Source organism: Apteryx rowi, unplaced genomic scaffold, assembly GCF_003343035.1.
Source record: "Apteryx rowi isolate R43461 unplaced genomic scaffold, aptRow1 scaffold_130, whole genome shotgun sequence".
Classification (NCBI taxonomy): domain Eukaryota; kingdom Metazoa; phylum Chordata; class Aves; order Apterygiformes; family Apterygidae; genus Apteryx; species Apteryx rowi.
In genome coordinates, this window is record NW_020447531.1 from 1,617,369 (window position 1) to 1,633,918 (window position 16,550).

Genomic DNA, 16,550 nt, shown 5'->3' on the forward strand with positions numbered 1-16,550 from the left:
CCCCTGCAGAAGACAGCAGGAATCTGTCCTGTTTACCCATGTAAATCCTAGAAATGGCTCATGATCACACACAAGGATTGCAACTCTATTTTCATATAATGAGCACTTAGAAAACCATTTAAATGGTTATAAAACCAAAAAAATGTGCTACCACAGAACCCTTTTTGTGCTGGATGTTTCTATTACTACTTTATGAATTCACTGATGCTGTCAGGATTTTTGTAGGTAAAAAGCAATCAAGTAAACAATATTTGAAAGCAAAACTTTAAATTCCAATACTGCAGAAGGTTGTCTGACCACAAGAATATTAGCTACTTCAAAGGTAGTTTAAATTGCCCTTATTCTGCATTTACAGATACTTTAAAGGGGGAACTCTTCTGTTGTGGCATCTCTAGGAATGAGAGTTGAAAGATGATTAACAGGACTTTCAGGGAGGACACTGCGGAGCCAAACAGGCGAATTACAGCGCTTTGCGGGCTCCAGAGGGCCCGGCAACCACGCCAGCGCGAACGCAGCAGCGCCTGGCGGGCCGCGACGGCATCCGCTGGGAATTTACTCCTTCGTCACCACGCACAGGAGGCGCGACCGCAGCTCCCGTGAACCCCTTCCTGCCTCATCGAGGGGAACAGGCGACTCTCTTCTGCTTAACTACCACGCACGCTGTTCCTGGAGGCAATTTTCCGCTAAAACGTAGCTGTGATCCCCACACACGCCCCCCGAGAGGCCGCCAGGCCCCCCCCCGCGGCGGGCGCCCGCCCTAGTCGGCAGCCGCGCGGGGCGGAGCCGTTGGTCCCGCGGGGGGCGGGGCGAAGGGCGGCCGTTGTTTCCGCCTCGCCTCGCCGCCGGGGCCGGGCGGGGGGTCGCCAGCGGAGATGGCGTCGCTGCTGCCCCGCATGGAGCGGCTCTCGTCGCGCGTGGTGCGCGTGCTGGGCTGCAACCCGGGCCCCATGACGCTGCAGGGCACCAACACCTACCTGGTGGGCACCGGGCCGAGGTAACGGCCCGGCTCGCGCGGGCCCCGCCGCCGCCTCCCCGGGGGTTGCCGGGCGGCTCCGCAGTTGCCCTCGTTCCCCGCCGTCTTAAGCAGAAACGAGGAGGAAAGAAATCCCTCTTTTTTTTCCTGATCCGGTCACCGGAGGCGACGTGGGAAAGCGTTGCGCGCTGCGGCTCCCAGCCGGCCCGCGCGGAGCCGCCGGCGGGCGGCGCGTGCCGCTCCTGGCGCTGAGGGCCGTGAGGGAGGGCAGGCGGCGCCGCGCCGCAGCGCTCTGCCCTGCGCGGCGGCACGAGGCCTTCCGCGCTTCTTAGCGAAGCCCGCTGCGTTCCGCGGTTTTTCTCAGCGGTGGCCTGCGTTTGTCCCTGCTTGCAGTGTCGAGTGCGCAGGGTTCAAAGAAAAATAATGATTCTAACTACTGAAAACAAAACAAGCCTTAAACGGGGGAAGGGAAGAGATGGGTGTACTATGAATCTAGTTGCCCTGTCAAAGCTACAAGGAAGTTTGCTATTATCAAAGGAAAAAAACTTAAAATAAATAATTTATAAGACTTGGTTTGTTTACATGTTTTTGGAAGTCTACCCATAGTCAATTACAGAAGGACTTTAAATGATAGTTCCTGCAGCTTGTCCAAAATTGCAAATTTGTGGATTTGTGTATTAGCTGCTTTGTTAACTCTTCTGTCATTGGAGAGAATGTCATAGAAGAAAGAGATATAAGATATATATCTTATATCTCAAGTGTAGCAAGTTTCCCATTAAGGAATATTAACTTTGTAAGTCTGTTAGTAGATTTGGGGGAAAAAAATATAGCCCGGGATAGTGTGCCTACTTGGACCCCATGTGATTCTTTGTGGAGTAACCCAAGGATCTGTAATATCCTGCTCATTCCAGGAAATTAGTTCAAAGTCCCTGGATTTGTTTTGCATTAAACTAGTTGAAAATAGCAAAACATTGATTTGCGTTCTGTGATGTGTGAAAGCAGGGTTGTTTCTGTCCACAGCTGAGCTGTGCCTAAAAGCAATATTTGAATGGTATTGCACCTAATTTAGAAAGATACTGGAGCCAAGATAGTTCTATATATGTTATGGAAATAATCTATAATCAGAATAATTCATACAGACAGTACTGAGTATGTGCGAAAATTATTGTTTATATGGCATTTGGTTGGTTTAATGATTAAAACCTGACATAGAAAGTAAAACTTAGCAGCAAACACCCATTATTACTACATTTATATGTTTGAATGCAATGTTGGGGGGGAGTTAAACGTACTTTAACTGTCACATGAGTGCTTTTAAATTCTGTTTTTTCTCCCTTTTTTGGTCTATATGTAGAAGGATCCTTATTGACACTGGGGAGCCAGCTATTCCTGAATATATTGGCTGCTTAAAACAGGCACTGTCAGAGTTCAACATCTCAATTCAAGAAATCTTAGTGACTCACTGGCATCGTGATCATACTGGTGGAATACCCGATATCTGTAAAAACATCCCAAATGGTAGGCCAGAGATTTCAGATATTGCTGAAAATGTATTAGATATGTGGCAAGAAACAACTCTTACTGGGTGCTCATATGTAACAGTCAGCTGGATTATTTTTTTGGAATCTCCATATAAACTGCATGTAATTTCATGATACCATTGCAATGTATAGAATGAGATCAGTGAATAATCTGAGTATTATAGCTGTAGTACTACAGTTTAATACCTGTGTATAATTTCATACTGAATTTTTCTTGTTTGAATGATGAGAGAGAACCTAGTTTACCATCAGCAGTTTACACAACATGAAGAAAGAGATACGAGAAAAGCTTGATACTTGTTCCTCTCTACAATGACAGTAGTAACAAATTTACTTTTATTTTCACTTCAGTAAAAGCAGTAAAGAACTTAATAACTTCCTTTTGGAAAAGGAAAAACAACTTTAAGATTCCTTACAGTAGACCATTGGTAATTGTTGATTAAATTCTAGGCCTCAAGTCATGAGGGGAAGGGGGTGAGGGAGCTTTCAAGTAAATTCTAATCTAAGATATGTATTTCATGTTGGTACACAGTAAGTGACATTTCTTCTTAAATATCTGAGAAGAGAATAAGCATCATGGATAATGCTGTTCCTTCCTTGTTTTGTCAGACTTTGTCACAGGCTGCAGCTTTATCAGATTTTGTAACGTTGGCAGGTGCTTATCTCCAAAGAAGCCTGGATGCTACTGAAAACAGTATTGGTTTCAGTGAGGATTTTGATCTTGTCAGTCCTTAAGGATGGCTATCAAGCCCTGCAAGGGTTATACAGTTACCTGATATCTAGGTTGCTATCCATAGCATCCTTGGCTATTCCAGTGAAGATATTCAAAGAATGTGCACAGTTTAGACCTGTAGATACTGAGGGAAGTTCAGGTCAAAAAGGGAGTCATCCAGCTTTAGGCAGATGCTGAATGGTGCTTTTATGAATCATAAGTCAGACTTGAGTGCAGAAATCTCTGTGCTGCTTTAGAAACTTGGTTTGGGGGTTTTGTCAAGAGTCAAGAAGAAACATTATCTGTAAAATGTAATAAATCAATAGTTGAAGTTTCTTTACTAATTTGGCTTTTGCTTTTCCATCTTCAAAATTGCTGCTGGTACACTATACAGTTGTATTCAGATTCAGAGGTTTTTCTCTATTCGGTGTTTGTGGCTCTGGAATAAAGTTGCTTTATAAACATAATATTACTGTGCAGAATTCCTTATTTTTAATTTTGCATTCATATAATGTAATGATTAATTGTGCTTCTACAAAAAGTACTCTTGCTGTGGAAACAGCTTTGATAGTGACATTTAAAATGTGAACCTCTTTTTTTTTTTTTTTGCTTTCTTTAAATAGACTCTGAATATCGCATTAGTAAGCTTCCACGTGTCCCTCATTGCGAAGAAATAATAGGAGAAGGGGAACATAAGTATTCATATCTTAAAGACGGAGATGTGTTACAGACAGAGGGAGCCACACTCAGGTAAATGTCAATCTCTGCAGGTTTGCTAGATCACTTTTTCCCCTCAGAATTCTGACTTTTCTATGTACCTTAATTTTTAATGATTGACAATCCATACATCTGATGCTGCCAATACTTACTCTCACAGGTAAACTTCCTATCATGATCCAGGAGGGATTTATTTACTGTTTTTTTGAATGCATTCAGGAATTAGCCTGTAGTCTTTGGCCTCTCCAAAGAAGTTAAGAACATTTACCTTGAAAAATATTATTCCTTTAAGGAAAATCAAACAGGATTTTACACGCGTCATCATTGCTGTTAGATGAGTAATTATTTTTTATGGGGAAATTTACAATACTCTATATGGACGATTTAGCATGCCTCTCTTTTTACTATAAAAATACATCCCAAGGAGTCAATTTTGTTTAATTTTAATCCTTTTAGCTGTCAGGTTCTTGCAGAGTGTTAGTTTAGGAGGACTTCTTCCCAAGAGCACATTGCCTGTCTTGTTAGCATGAATGAATCTGAAACAAAAAGCAACTCCCTGTCACCCCAAAAAAGAAAAAGGCCGACCATTCTCTCTCTAGAATTCTTTCATCAACAAGGCAGGATCTGTCTGTTTGCCTCATTGCTTAGGACTAATCTTGCTGTTTTCCTCTGTTAGATGTGAAGTATATCCCACTTCTAGAATATGTCAGCTGGCTGACTGGAAGAAAACCTATAAACAATAAAGGCTATCACTGATAAAAAGCATTTTATTTTATGAGTTTAAAAAAATACATGAAGAGATCCAGGGAAGATTGAACACTTATCACTACCATGAGTGGCCCATGTTTGGACAAAATAAGAGATGAAATACAGCTTGTTAAAATCGAGTCCAAGCAAGACAGGGGTGGCACATTTTGAAGTTTGCAGTTATGCAACCAAACTTTTAATGTTTCATTAAAAGCATGAATAGCTTGATTTGGTCGGTATTTTAAAGGTACTCTTAGATTCCCCACTGGTTCTAAAACAATAGTATCCACATATTACATTTTTAGTTAGCAACCTTCAAGTTTTCAAGGAGGTGTGCCAGGCTGTATTTTTGTCCATGTTGGTGGTTAAGCTTCCTGGTCAATTTTCATCTGGAGCTAGAATGTAACACTTCCTACAAAACCAAGATACAATCCAACAACTTGATTTTATGTTGCCTCTGCAGGGTGATGGCTCACCTACTTTCTGCTGAACTCAGTATTCAGTAAGAGCTAGGAGCCATTGCATCAGACACCTCTGTGTTTCTGGCCTCCCAGCCCTGCCCTGACTTGTCTGGGTGCTGTTTCGAATTGGCCTGTACACCATGTTTGGCACCAGCTCTGTAAGCTCCTGATCACTGCTTTGATGCATCTGCAGTGGACAAGAAGATTCTAATGAATTGCAGCAGTGATGCTGCTCTGCGTTGCATAATTTCAATTCAAATCAGTCTCAGTGTGAAGCCTTCTGCCTTTCAAAAATCTTAGTGAAAGGACACTGCAGTGCAGCTTCTTAGGAGCTCAAGTTACTATATACATATCAACTGTCCTTTCACCCTTTGCTGCATTTTAATGCAGTATTCATTCAAGCTGTGGGGTCCTAAATTCTTACCTTTAAGATGTTTAATGACCTGCATATAGAACAGCTAAAAGATCATCATTCCATGTTGTATTTGGCAGCTCCACTCCACTGTGCCATGGGGCTTTGGGGCAAAAATAAAATTCAAAAGATAGAATTTTCTCTGGGTTGGGGCCAGAAGTATATAATGAATTTCTAAAAGGATCAGCAACATCATCCTTACCTTCTTCTGCTAAGTGCAAGTGTATGTCGTTAACTTTACTTTTTTCAATCTGCAAATAATGTGTCAGTTTTCCTTTTCTAAAGCTTCAGAGTAAAGCCTTCTGTAACAGAAATTCTACATGGCTAGCCAGCTCCCTTGATAAACTATTAAAAAATGTACAGATGTTACTTATGATGTGCCATGTAAATAAAAGCATTTTGAGACAATGATCTGTGTGGTTCTCTACATGGTACAGGAAAATGGACTGGGGTTAGACAAAATGGTATCCTCTTGACATTTCAAGTTTTTTCAATACTATTCTTTGCTAATTTTTGTATACTCCTTTATAAATGTAAGGCTGTATTATTATTTGTTTCTAGCTTCTGAAAATGATGCATATATGACTCCTATATGAAAAATATATGCTTTCTTTTTTGGGGGTTCCTTAAACAGAGTTTTATATACGCCTGGGCACACTGATGATCATATGGCTTTACATCTAGAAGAAGAAAATGCTTTATTTTCCGGTGACTGTATTTTAGGAGAAGGAACAACAATAATTGAAGACCTGTATGAATACATGAAAACTTTGAAAAGATTATTACAAATGCAACCAGATTTAATATATCCAGGTTAGTAATTCTATTGTAATTGCATAATTAAATGCACTATATAATTTTTAAATATCTCCTCTAAGGATTTGAGAACTCTTATTACAATCAAACATTATTATTAATGTAACAATTCAAGTTCATTACTTAATATGTGTCCAGTGTAAAGCCATTAAGATAACTTTACGGCATGGAGGTTGCAGGACCATAAAATCTCTCATTGATAGATGACTTTCTCTCATGAGGTTTTGGGGGTTTTTTTTGTTTTGTTTTGTTTTGTTTTCATTTCAGGATGAGTCTTGCGCTTTTGAAGGGTTTTGTACCAAAAGCCTAGAGACTATTGTAGAAAGCATGGAGCACATTTGGTTTTCTTATATTACTCTATCCATGCATCTTAATACTATCCTGGAAGGAAACAACAGTCCTTTTGGTCCTTTGCATCTGCGTACCCTGCCAGTATGGGTAACATAGTAATGTTTTTTGAGAGCAGCTTCTGTCCTGTACATCACAGATAAACCACAAGCTCATCTTGGAAGGCTGCGGAACTGTAAGATGGTTATCTTAGTTAATGACTTAGCTTGAATTTGAACAAGAGCCAAGAGGTCAAACATGCTGTTTTAATAATAACTTGCTGATTCATTCAGTCAGTGAATTTGCTTTTCTTTTTTTTTTCCCTCTATCTCCACTAAATCTTGGGAATGCATTTAATTTTCATATAAGCCATGTGTCTGTTTGTCAAGATTGGATTTTAAGAATTCATTATGTAACTAATGTTTAAGCTCCTCGTTTTCTTTTTCAGAGCTATGTTTCAGGGCTTTTCGTCACTTTCTTGTTTCATCTTTTTCACACTAGTCATCTTGAGTGACTATATCTACATTCTTATTTCTGTCTTCTTCCATAACCTTCTATGTTTAGCCTACATAACCAAATCCCTTTTGTCTTCATTCTTAAAATATGCTTCTTTTGAAGTAAATGCTCTTAAATAGCATTTTTATGCATAGATCTTAAAGGAAAATGTCATTATATATATTTCTGGATGAGGAAGCTGACACAGACAGAAATAGTGACTTACTCGTGATTATTTACTTCACTACTAGTAAAATTAAGAATATTTTAGGCTCTTGAATCTCAATCTACTGCTCAATCAAATGTTATTTTTTCTTTCTTAAATACCTACAAAACACAATCTTCTTCTTTAATTAAATTTCTGCCTTCCAAAAACATATATGCTAAATTCTGTTATGGTCATCAGTTTTATCTATTGTATTTAGGTCTCTTCTTAATTATTGTTTATCTAGATTACACATTCACTAAGGTTGAATGTTTGTCCCACTTATTTGTAACTGTTTTACTACACTGCTGTAAATATGTTTATGCTGTACTTGCATTTAGGAAGACAATAGAGTAGTCTGTTTTCAGTGATGAGTAGCTACATATTGAGCTGGTTTAGAACTAATTAATATAGTAAGATAACTACTGCCCGGTTAAAACAATTATTTATATTATTGGTAGCTATTATAGTAAAATGGTAACTATAACAGAAGGTACTTTGTTTTACCTGTACATCCTGTGTAACCTGGGTCCATTGACCTTAGTATAGTTTTAAGTTTTCATAATTCTTGTACTGTTTCTCTCTCCCCTGCCTGTGCTTTAGCACTTACATTAGGGGAGCATGATGAATTTTTGTAACAACTTGACTGCTTGCTGAGTAGCTGAATTTGGCCAATGCTTTTCTTTCCGTTTTTTTTTTTAATTTTTTTTACTTTTTATTTAATGTGGAAGGGACTTTGGGCAGAATATGCATTACAGCCCATTTACAGCTAATACTTTATAAGAATCCTTGAGAACAGAAAAAGGGTGTTTTAGCCAGCAGAGGGCTCCCATTCCTATAATAATATACAGTGCTATTTGATAAGGTAGAAAAAATGATACTGTGTGCAAGATTTTATGAGCTAATAGTGCAAATCCACACTTAGATGTAGTTCCAAGCTTTCTGATATCATTTTAAAGTCTTTGTGTGCATATGCAATGGCTACAGATTATGTGGTATGGTGGATATGAAATTTCTTTAACCTTGCAAAAGAGGGGTTCCATTGCAGATACTGACATTGGTTTTACAGTCCACCTAAGTAAATTAAATAATCTGGAAGTGCAGGGACTGGTTTTAGGACTGTCTTGTGATTCCATGTACAGACCTTTATTTTGAATACTTTCATGTGACTTCTGTCATCAGAGAATGTAAAAGAATGGACAGTTACCATTATAGTTTCTGCTCTGCATATCTTAATGTTATTTTTATAAATGTAAAATTGCATTTTTACAAAGAGTAACGTATTTCCTGAGATACTGTTATATTCCTAACTTATTTTGCAAAGAAATAGAGCTTCAGATTAAATGTATTTGAAATTATTAAATATGTGCATATGGCAGCATAGTTTATACTGACATATTGCATATCATTTATTTATAACACTATCTTTACATAAGATAAGCTTCAATGTATATTTTAATTCCTAGCTCATCTGAAGTCAGTATTTAAGTTGAGATATTCATAAATGGTTTTGACTCTTGCTGAAGGATAGTTTCCTTTGACGCTACTTTTTATTTCACAAATATTCAAAACTTGAAGTAGTTGCTCTTCTTCTGTAAGCTGCTGTCCACAGGCAAAATAAGCTTTAAATTAGAAAGTCTTAAAACTAAAACCCCATTTAGTCAGTTAACAACCCAAAAGTACAAGTAAAGAATATGATGTTGGCAGGGATGGGAGGGGGGGTGTTTGTTTCTAAAGTCAATCTCAAAAGAAACTTTGATTTGGACGATACCCAATAACTTAAAAAAAAAAAAAAAAAAAGAAAGAAAGAAAAAAAAGAAAAAAAAGAAAAGTTACTTTTACAGTAGTCTCCTAGTCTCACTATTTTATAAATGACTTGGACTTTAACCTGACAGAGCTGGAATTTGCAGCTGCTTTTGCTTGTGAGGTATACAAGCACAGCTATTGGAAACCTCACTATAAAGAGCATATAAGAAATATTCATACAACACTGCAAGTAACATACAGTTTAATTTGTGCACACATAACTCCTGTGTGAAAAATATTTTGATTTCATCTATCATTTTAGTGTATCATGAGGCAGTATTTAACTTTCCACAAAGCTTAATGGTTTATCAATAGGAATAGCAACTGAGCCTTTTTCTAATTTGATTCAAAGACCTTTCAGTAAGTCTAGCATTACTGATCTGCCATGATAAATCCAGGGGGGAAAAAAAAGTATGTTACGTTTATTTACTTAAATTCAGCCAGACTTAAAATGACCCACATAAAACCTTTCTTGTGCATTGTTTATTCCTGCCTCCACGTATCAAGATTGGTTCATTGATTTTTCTTCTATTTGTATTTTTAAGCATGCAGATGAAAATATGTACTTGGGGAGCAGTATGTGAATGAGTTCTGAAGATCAGTCCTGGAAGATTTAACTCCCACAGTTAAACATGTTACTTCTCTCTCCTCTCTCTTTGCTAGGGTTATTTACCCCCATAACAGGCACAGTAGACTAGAACACAAGTCTTTGCCTCAGCCATGACTGTACTCAGTCCAGTATCAGTTTAAATCATCAATATCAGTATCCCAGGGTGAGAAAGGCAGACAGAGGTAATAAAATAATCTGAAACTTATCTTTCAAACCCTTTTAAGTAGTGAACTCTTTTATCCTTTTTTTTAAAAAGCAGACTGAAGTAGTCTTTCCTTCCTTTCTTTACTCTATCAGAAGTATTACTTTTCCCTATTCAGACTTTAGATCTATTTCCTTTTCTCTCTCTTCCCGTCTTTATCCTTATTGATTGCACGCTATGATGCAGACATTGAAATTTAATTTTGGCCTATTTATATTTAAAAAAAAAAAACATGCAAAGAACCTGTTATAATGTAATATCAAGCATACTCTGTCAGGGTGTTACGTACACAGATACTGCTCCTTCCATAAGACTTCCAAGTCCACCAGAGCTTAACATCAGAATGAGTCAGTTATCTGATAGCATACTTAATTCTACTTTGAAATAATAGAAGTCTGGTACATGGTACATGTGTTTCAATTTAGGTCATGGCCCAGTAGTGCATGATGCAAATGCTAGAATTCAAGGATACATTTCTCACCGAAATGCACGTGAACAGCAAATTCTGAGTGTTTTCCAGAAGAATGCCGGAAAATCATATACATCCTCGGAGCTTGTAAAGATAGTATACCAGGTAATAACTGATTAAAAAAAAAAAGTTTTTGGATCCAACTAAAAAAAATGGAGGTTATGTTCACAAACTTAAATGCTGACTATGATGGCTTTTTAAAAAAGATTTCTGCATGTTCAAAACACGTGTGACTGCATTTAAATAGTATTGTTTAAGCAGTTTATCGGATTGGAGCCCAGATGATTCTTACTGACTTCCTGCTTCACTAACTAAATGGTGCTAAGCTTGGTTTTATAGGATCAAACAAAAATAAAGTTGTAGTGTTTCGGTCAGAGTGGAAAATATGAGATGACTGTTTATTGCTGTTTTTCTTTCACTCTATATGTTAACAAGAAAGATAATATGTCAAAGTTTGTTTGGGGTCTCTTAAAAGATTGGCTAGAACATCTAGTTCCAGATTCATCAGCCTGCAGGAGGGTGCAGGTGCACTGCTATTTGACAGGAGCTGGATATTGCATTCAGAAGTTTGGTAGTTCATGTGTGTCATTACGCAGGTGTAAGAATACATTTTTGCTGCTCCATTGATCTTCACATAACCTCAGTAATTTGTACATGTGGTACAAATCAAATGTACATGTGTACTTTCGGTACAAAAGCACAAACAGCTTCTCCTGTCACTATTTGATAAGATTTTTCTCCATACTACTAAAGATTTGATATAAAAAAGTGTGATTGTAGTCTTTTTACAGATTTTTAGAAGCTTCACAATTCATCAAACCATTTTTTAGGGAATTTTTTTCTGCCAGACTCATGTACTCATGCATTATTTGGAAAAGAACCTTTTTAATTTTTTAGAAAAAGACATTACTTTTAGGAAGATAGTACTGAAGAAGGGAATTTTGAGAAATACTACTGATTTTTACCTAATCAGCACTGGAAAATTTTAAGATACACTTCACTCCCTTGAAGCTGTTGGGTTTTTTAGTTGTTTAATCATTTACAGATATTAATTGTTAAAACTATTTAAACCCATGCAAATATTATCATGGAATAGAAGTAATAGGTATCTATGGAGAAATGCATCTTTGAACTGGTCATTAAGATCTGTGGAAAAAATGCTTAGCTACATACAGACCAAGTTCAGAAGAGCAGTCTTAGTGTTAACCAAAGTCTGCATAACGCAAAAAATAAGCAAAGTAAGCAAAAACGTGTTATTAGGCTACTAGTTTAGCTGGTGTAAGCTTTGATTTACTTATTTAATATTTTTCTTACTATGTAACTGTGTATTGAACACAGATTCTCTTCTTCTGAATTACCATGTTAATAAACTGTGGTTTCTGTATCAAAATAATTGGGAGACATTTAAACAAATATAAAACATATATTTGTGTTTCCATTAGGACATTCCCGAGAATTTACTTAAAGCAGCAGAAAATAATCTCATAGTCCACTTGAAGAAGTTGGAAAAAGAAGGAAAAGTGTGTAAGTTGTGGATGGAGGGGTGGAAGGAGGGTCATTCTGATTTTTCTGTGTATTGTTTCTCATAATATTTTAGTGCATTGATTCCTGGAAAAAAAAATGCAATTAATTTGTGACACAGTTCTTGTAGGTGTCATTCAGACAATTAAAAGTAGAATTTGGTGTAAAAAGCCTATGATTATGAAGTATATCTAAATTTTTAGAAAATATTTTATAAAGCATTTCTGATATTCTGGGAGCACAAATTGCTGCAATGCATATACCTTTAAACTTTGATTTAAAGCATATCCTGGAATATATTCCTAATGCTAGCATTTATGCTTTTTTTAATATTTTTTGAAATGCATACCTAAGTATACACGTATATGGTATTTATGGAAATTCATTTTATGCTTCTGCCTTCTCTAAATACATATTGTCGTGTATTTGTGTCTAGAGATGGTTATATCATGCAGTGTTCCTTTTTATAAATTCAGTACAAGTTACAGTATTTAAGTAGTGCAGCTATATTTAGTTGACTGGTTTTATATTTAATTCTATTTCTGTAATAACATGAGCAATTGGAAACATTATTCAGCCAGAGGCTAAGGAATGTATTTCTTTCTGTAGATTAAATAAGTATACCCTGGCCCGTCTATTCACTAGTGAATAATCACATGAATGTTTAAAAATGTTTATGTTTTCAGTATTTGCCAATTTAATGACATCAAGTTACTGTATTTTTTCCAACTTGGATCCTCTGTTTGTTTTAATCATAAATCAGCTATTAAGTTCAGTATTATTTGAACATGCAAGACTTGATTTTTATTTTAAGAACATAGGCTAGAATCACTCAAATACAGTTGTTACTGAGGTTCAGAAAATGAGGTCTTCAAACATACTTTGTGCAGAATGCCATGGGAACTTATTTAAATGACCCATTCGCTTCCTGCACCAGCTTTTAAGTGTGATCTCAATTCTTCATTATTAACATACATGATTGAACTTAGTCCTACAAGTTTCTTCAATTTTGCTTTGCAAGATTTCTTTGGGCTATCAGATGCTGTTGACTAAACTTGCTCCTTCCCTTTCACAATAAGAATAATTCCTAAAGTAGCTGTAATAACAGCATTCTGTGTGTAGATAAAGTAGTGGATAAATTAACTTTCTCTTTTGAGGAAGACTTGCAACCTTCCCTACAAAAAACTCTGTGTATGCATCTTAAATATTGTGGAATTAATTTGTTGGATTGAGTAGGCTTGTAACTTTCAAACAATCATCTATTAAGCCAGTTCTTTTCAAAACATTTTTCATGCTTGCTGGACGTAAATATCTCCATTTTCCTCAGAAATCACCTTTGATTTTTAAAGAGACAGCAGATACGGAACTTCAGTCAGATATCTGTGTGCTTCACAAAGTAGCAACTGCTTGAAATTATTGGAAAGTTTTAATAACTAGAGGGGTAATAATCAGAGTAATTCTTGCAACTCTTTTGCTCCAGTTGAAGATCCTTGATCCAACTGTCTATTCCTGCTTTCCAAGAACCACAAGAAGTGCCTTTAAAAATTTTTTTTTGCTTCATATTTGATTTGTGCTCGCATAGAAAGAGGAAGGCAGTCTGATGAGAACATTTATTTTTTATGTGCTGATCTGTACAGTGTTGAAACATTTGCTAAATTTTTAAATGCAAACTAGAACCTGGATCTGTGATGCACAAGGAACATCACATGACCTTTGTCAGTTTTTCAGTTCAAATTAAGGACATCTGTTAAGGTAAATTGATTACATTGGTCCTAGGCATTTAGCACACAAGTACTTGCATACTTGCATTATTTGTTCGTTTGGCTTTGATATGATGTCCTTTCTGCATAGCTTGAGTTGCAGTTTTTCAGGTTTTGTTTTCATTATGGAAGACGAGTTGCAGTCATAACACTGTTCACTTAATTTTCACAAAATATTTTTCCAAAGAAACATTTTGTCAGTATCAGTAATGAATACAATGGGCACATTCTGCTCTTACCGGAGAGCTAGTCCATGCAGGATATGGCCATAAGCTGTCTGCTGGATTCACTAATTCACCACTTCATTCTAGGGGCTGCAGTTTATTTGTTACATAACTTTTATAACTTCAGTCAGGAGTGATACTACCTTTATTGATGCATATATCCTAGTTGTTTTTCACATTTTTTTTAGACACAGCTGCTGTGAAGAGATCAAAATAATTTGGGTTTTTTTTCTGCTTTATACCAATGATTATGTTCTTAATCTAGCAGAACAGATTTTTTCCTCTAAAGTTCATAAATTTCAAAAATGCAGCAAATGCTCTGCCACAAATTTCTTAATATCTAGAAAGGTTAATGTTCTGACCTTTAAATAACTGTAGGATAATTCAACCCTTTTTTTATTAATCATGCTTTATATCTCTAGAAGTTAAATTGTGAGACAGTTTTTGAAAATCAGTTTCCATTAAAACAGAACACTGTCCTGAAGGAAAATATTCCAAAAGGCAGCCTAGTGATCTTTAACAAAAAATGTTATGTATGTACTTATGTACACATGTACATGTTTGAGGTTGAGATATAGTCTGATGTTTATATATAGCATCTAAGTATTAGTTTGTGACTATTTTTTTTTCTTAGCAGTACACGAGGCCAACTTCAGATGGAGAAGCAATTTGTAAATTACCCAAGATTGCTCAAGGATTTTCTCAATCTGCACAGTAGCTACATGAAGAATTAGAGTAATCCAGATAATATGTAAAATTAAAACTAATTATTCTTTCATCAAAAATAAAGCACTCACACAATTTTAAGGCAGTGTTACTGTCAGTTAACTAATATTTTTCATGTTGTACTTCATGGGAATTTTAAAAATAACTTGACAGGTACTGAGTTAATAAAATGAAATTAGTGTGAAAAACTGCATGTTACCTCTGTTACAAAATACTCAGCTTTATCATCAGAGGCAGAAGACAAATAGCAAGGCCTGTAATATTATAAAGTTAGTAAATCAGTGATGTAAAAAATCTGTAGTAAAAAATATTTGATTTTAAACCTATTTTTATTTGCTTGTGCTTTTCAAAAAGTGGTTTTCTAACAAGTTATCTATAAATTCTAAAAAACAAGTAATTTTTTGTTAACAGGGGTAAATACTATTTTATATTCCTTTTTTAATCTAGCTGCCTGTGTACAGCTTTGCTGTTTAATCAGTGCGAGAACTAAGATATGTTTGTACAAATGCTGAAAGTAATTCCAGATTTTTGTATTTTCTCATGGAAACACCATTTCTATGGAATTCATTCTAAGGATTTGTCAGTTTAACTAACCAATGTCAAAAATGCAGAAAGGTAAGGCACAATCTTAAATTCTTATTTTCTAAGATTCTACAAGAATGTGATAAAAGCAGTATATAAATTGATATGTATTGTACATGATCCAAGGCTTGTGTGTATCACTTTTTAACTAGCAAGCAACAGATTTTGCTAGCAGCTTTCTATTAACTTCATTTAAACTACAAAGATTATAACTAAAGGTTGTTTTTTATTGTAAGATACTGTGTTGTATGTTTAAAATATAGTGTGTTTTAAGTGAAGATGAATTTGAACTTCACCCCTAAGGGTGAAATAGGGGAAATATTAACTTCCTGCTCTATAAAATGAAAGATGCATTTTGCAAACTTCATTGGTCTGGTTTGAAGTCACATCATGACTCTTGCTCACACTTAACTTTCTGCACATTGCCATTTTGGGCTCTTCTTCAGGTTGGCTGCTCCTAATTTTTCTTACTGTTTTCTGTTTACTTGCAGTGTTCTGGTTCAGCCACCTTTTTTTTTTCCCCACTCAGGCCTTGTTTTTCTCCTTTTGTCTCTGTATTATTCTCTGTATTCTCCTCCTCTCCTTCTCCGTATTATTACTCAGAAGCTTTCATGTGGACTTCCTGCTACTAATAATATTTTTTTCCTGTAGGTATTTCATGAATTTATGCTTACTCTTTCTCCTGTTATGAATGAAAAGTTACTTAATCATCACTTTTTTCCCTTTTGAAAAACTTAATTTGCTTCTTCTGAATTACAACTTTTTGCGTCAGGAAAAAAGAAAGATTAGTGAAATGGTACAGTCTTCTGCCATGATGGGAAGCATGAGAATCTAAAATACTAGGTTAGAGCTGATATTGGAAGTCTGTTATGAAATGGTAATGTTTCATTACCTTCCCGAGCTAGACAAGAAAACTACTGGCAGGCGAAAGGTCACTGAAGCATTTTCTGCTGTTTTACTATACTTCATTTAAAATATGTCAGATTGGCTTTAGAAGTGAGTTGTCATCCTTTGGAATCTGCAGACAGTGAAGAAAGAGGTATGATACAATTCAGAGAATTACACGTTCCTTCTTGTGCTGCAGCAAGCACAGAAAATGCTTAGGAGAAATAGCAGTTTAACCAGACTTAAGTTGTCATTAATGATCATATGTAGTGTCTCTGAAATATTAAAAGCAGAGATTGCATTATGATTTATATACAGTGAAGAATACTTATCTGTTATGATGTGTTGTAACAGTCTTA

General features: G+C 36.1%; 1 protein-coding gene across 2 annotated transcripts; it reads left to right on the top strand.

Annotated features, from left to right (window-relative positions):
• The first annotated feature begins 802 nt into the window (after window positions 1-802).
• Window positions 803-15,671, top strand: LACTB2 (lactamase beta 2). 2 transcript variants are annotated; one of them, XM_026056281.1, is made up of 7 exons: window positions 803-994; window positions 2,328-2,491; window positions 3,850-3,976; window positions 6,198-6,376; window positions 10,450-10,598; window positions 11,936-12,017; window positions 14,633-15,671. In XM_026056281.1, exons 1-7 carry the CDS (start codon window positions 873-875, stop codon window positions 14,671-14,673), a joined length of 864 nt encoding a protein of 287 aa, XP_025912066.1. In that variant the 5' UTR covers window positions 803-872; the 3' UTR covers window positions 14,674-15,671. The 2 variants fall into 2 exon arrangements, with proteins under 2 accessions (XP_025912066.1, XP_025912067.1); XM_026056282.1 differs by having other exon boundaries at window positions 804-994; window positions 14,636-15,671.
• Window positions 15,672-16,550: the final 879 nt, after the last annotated feature.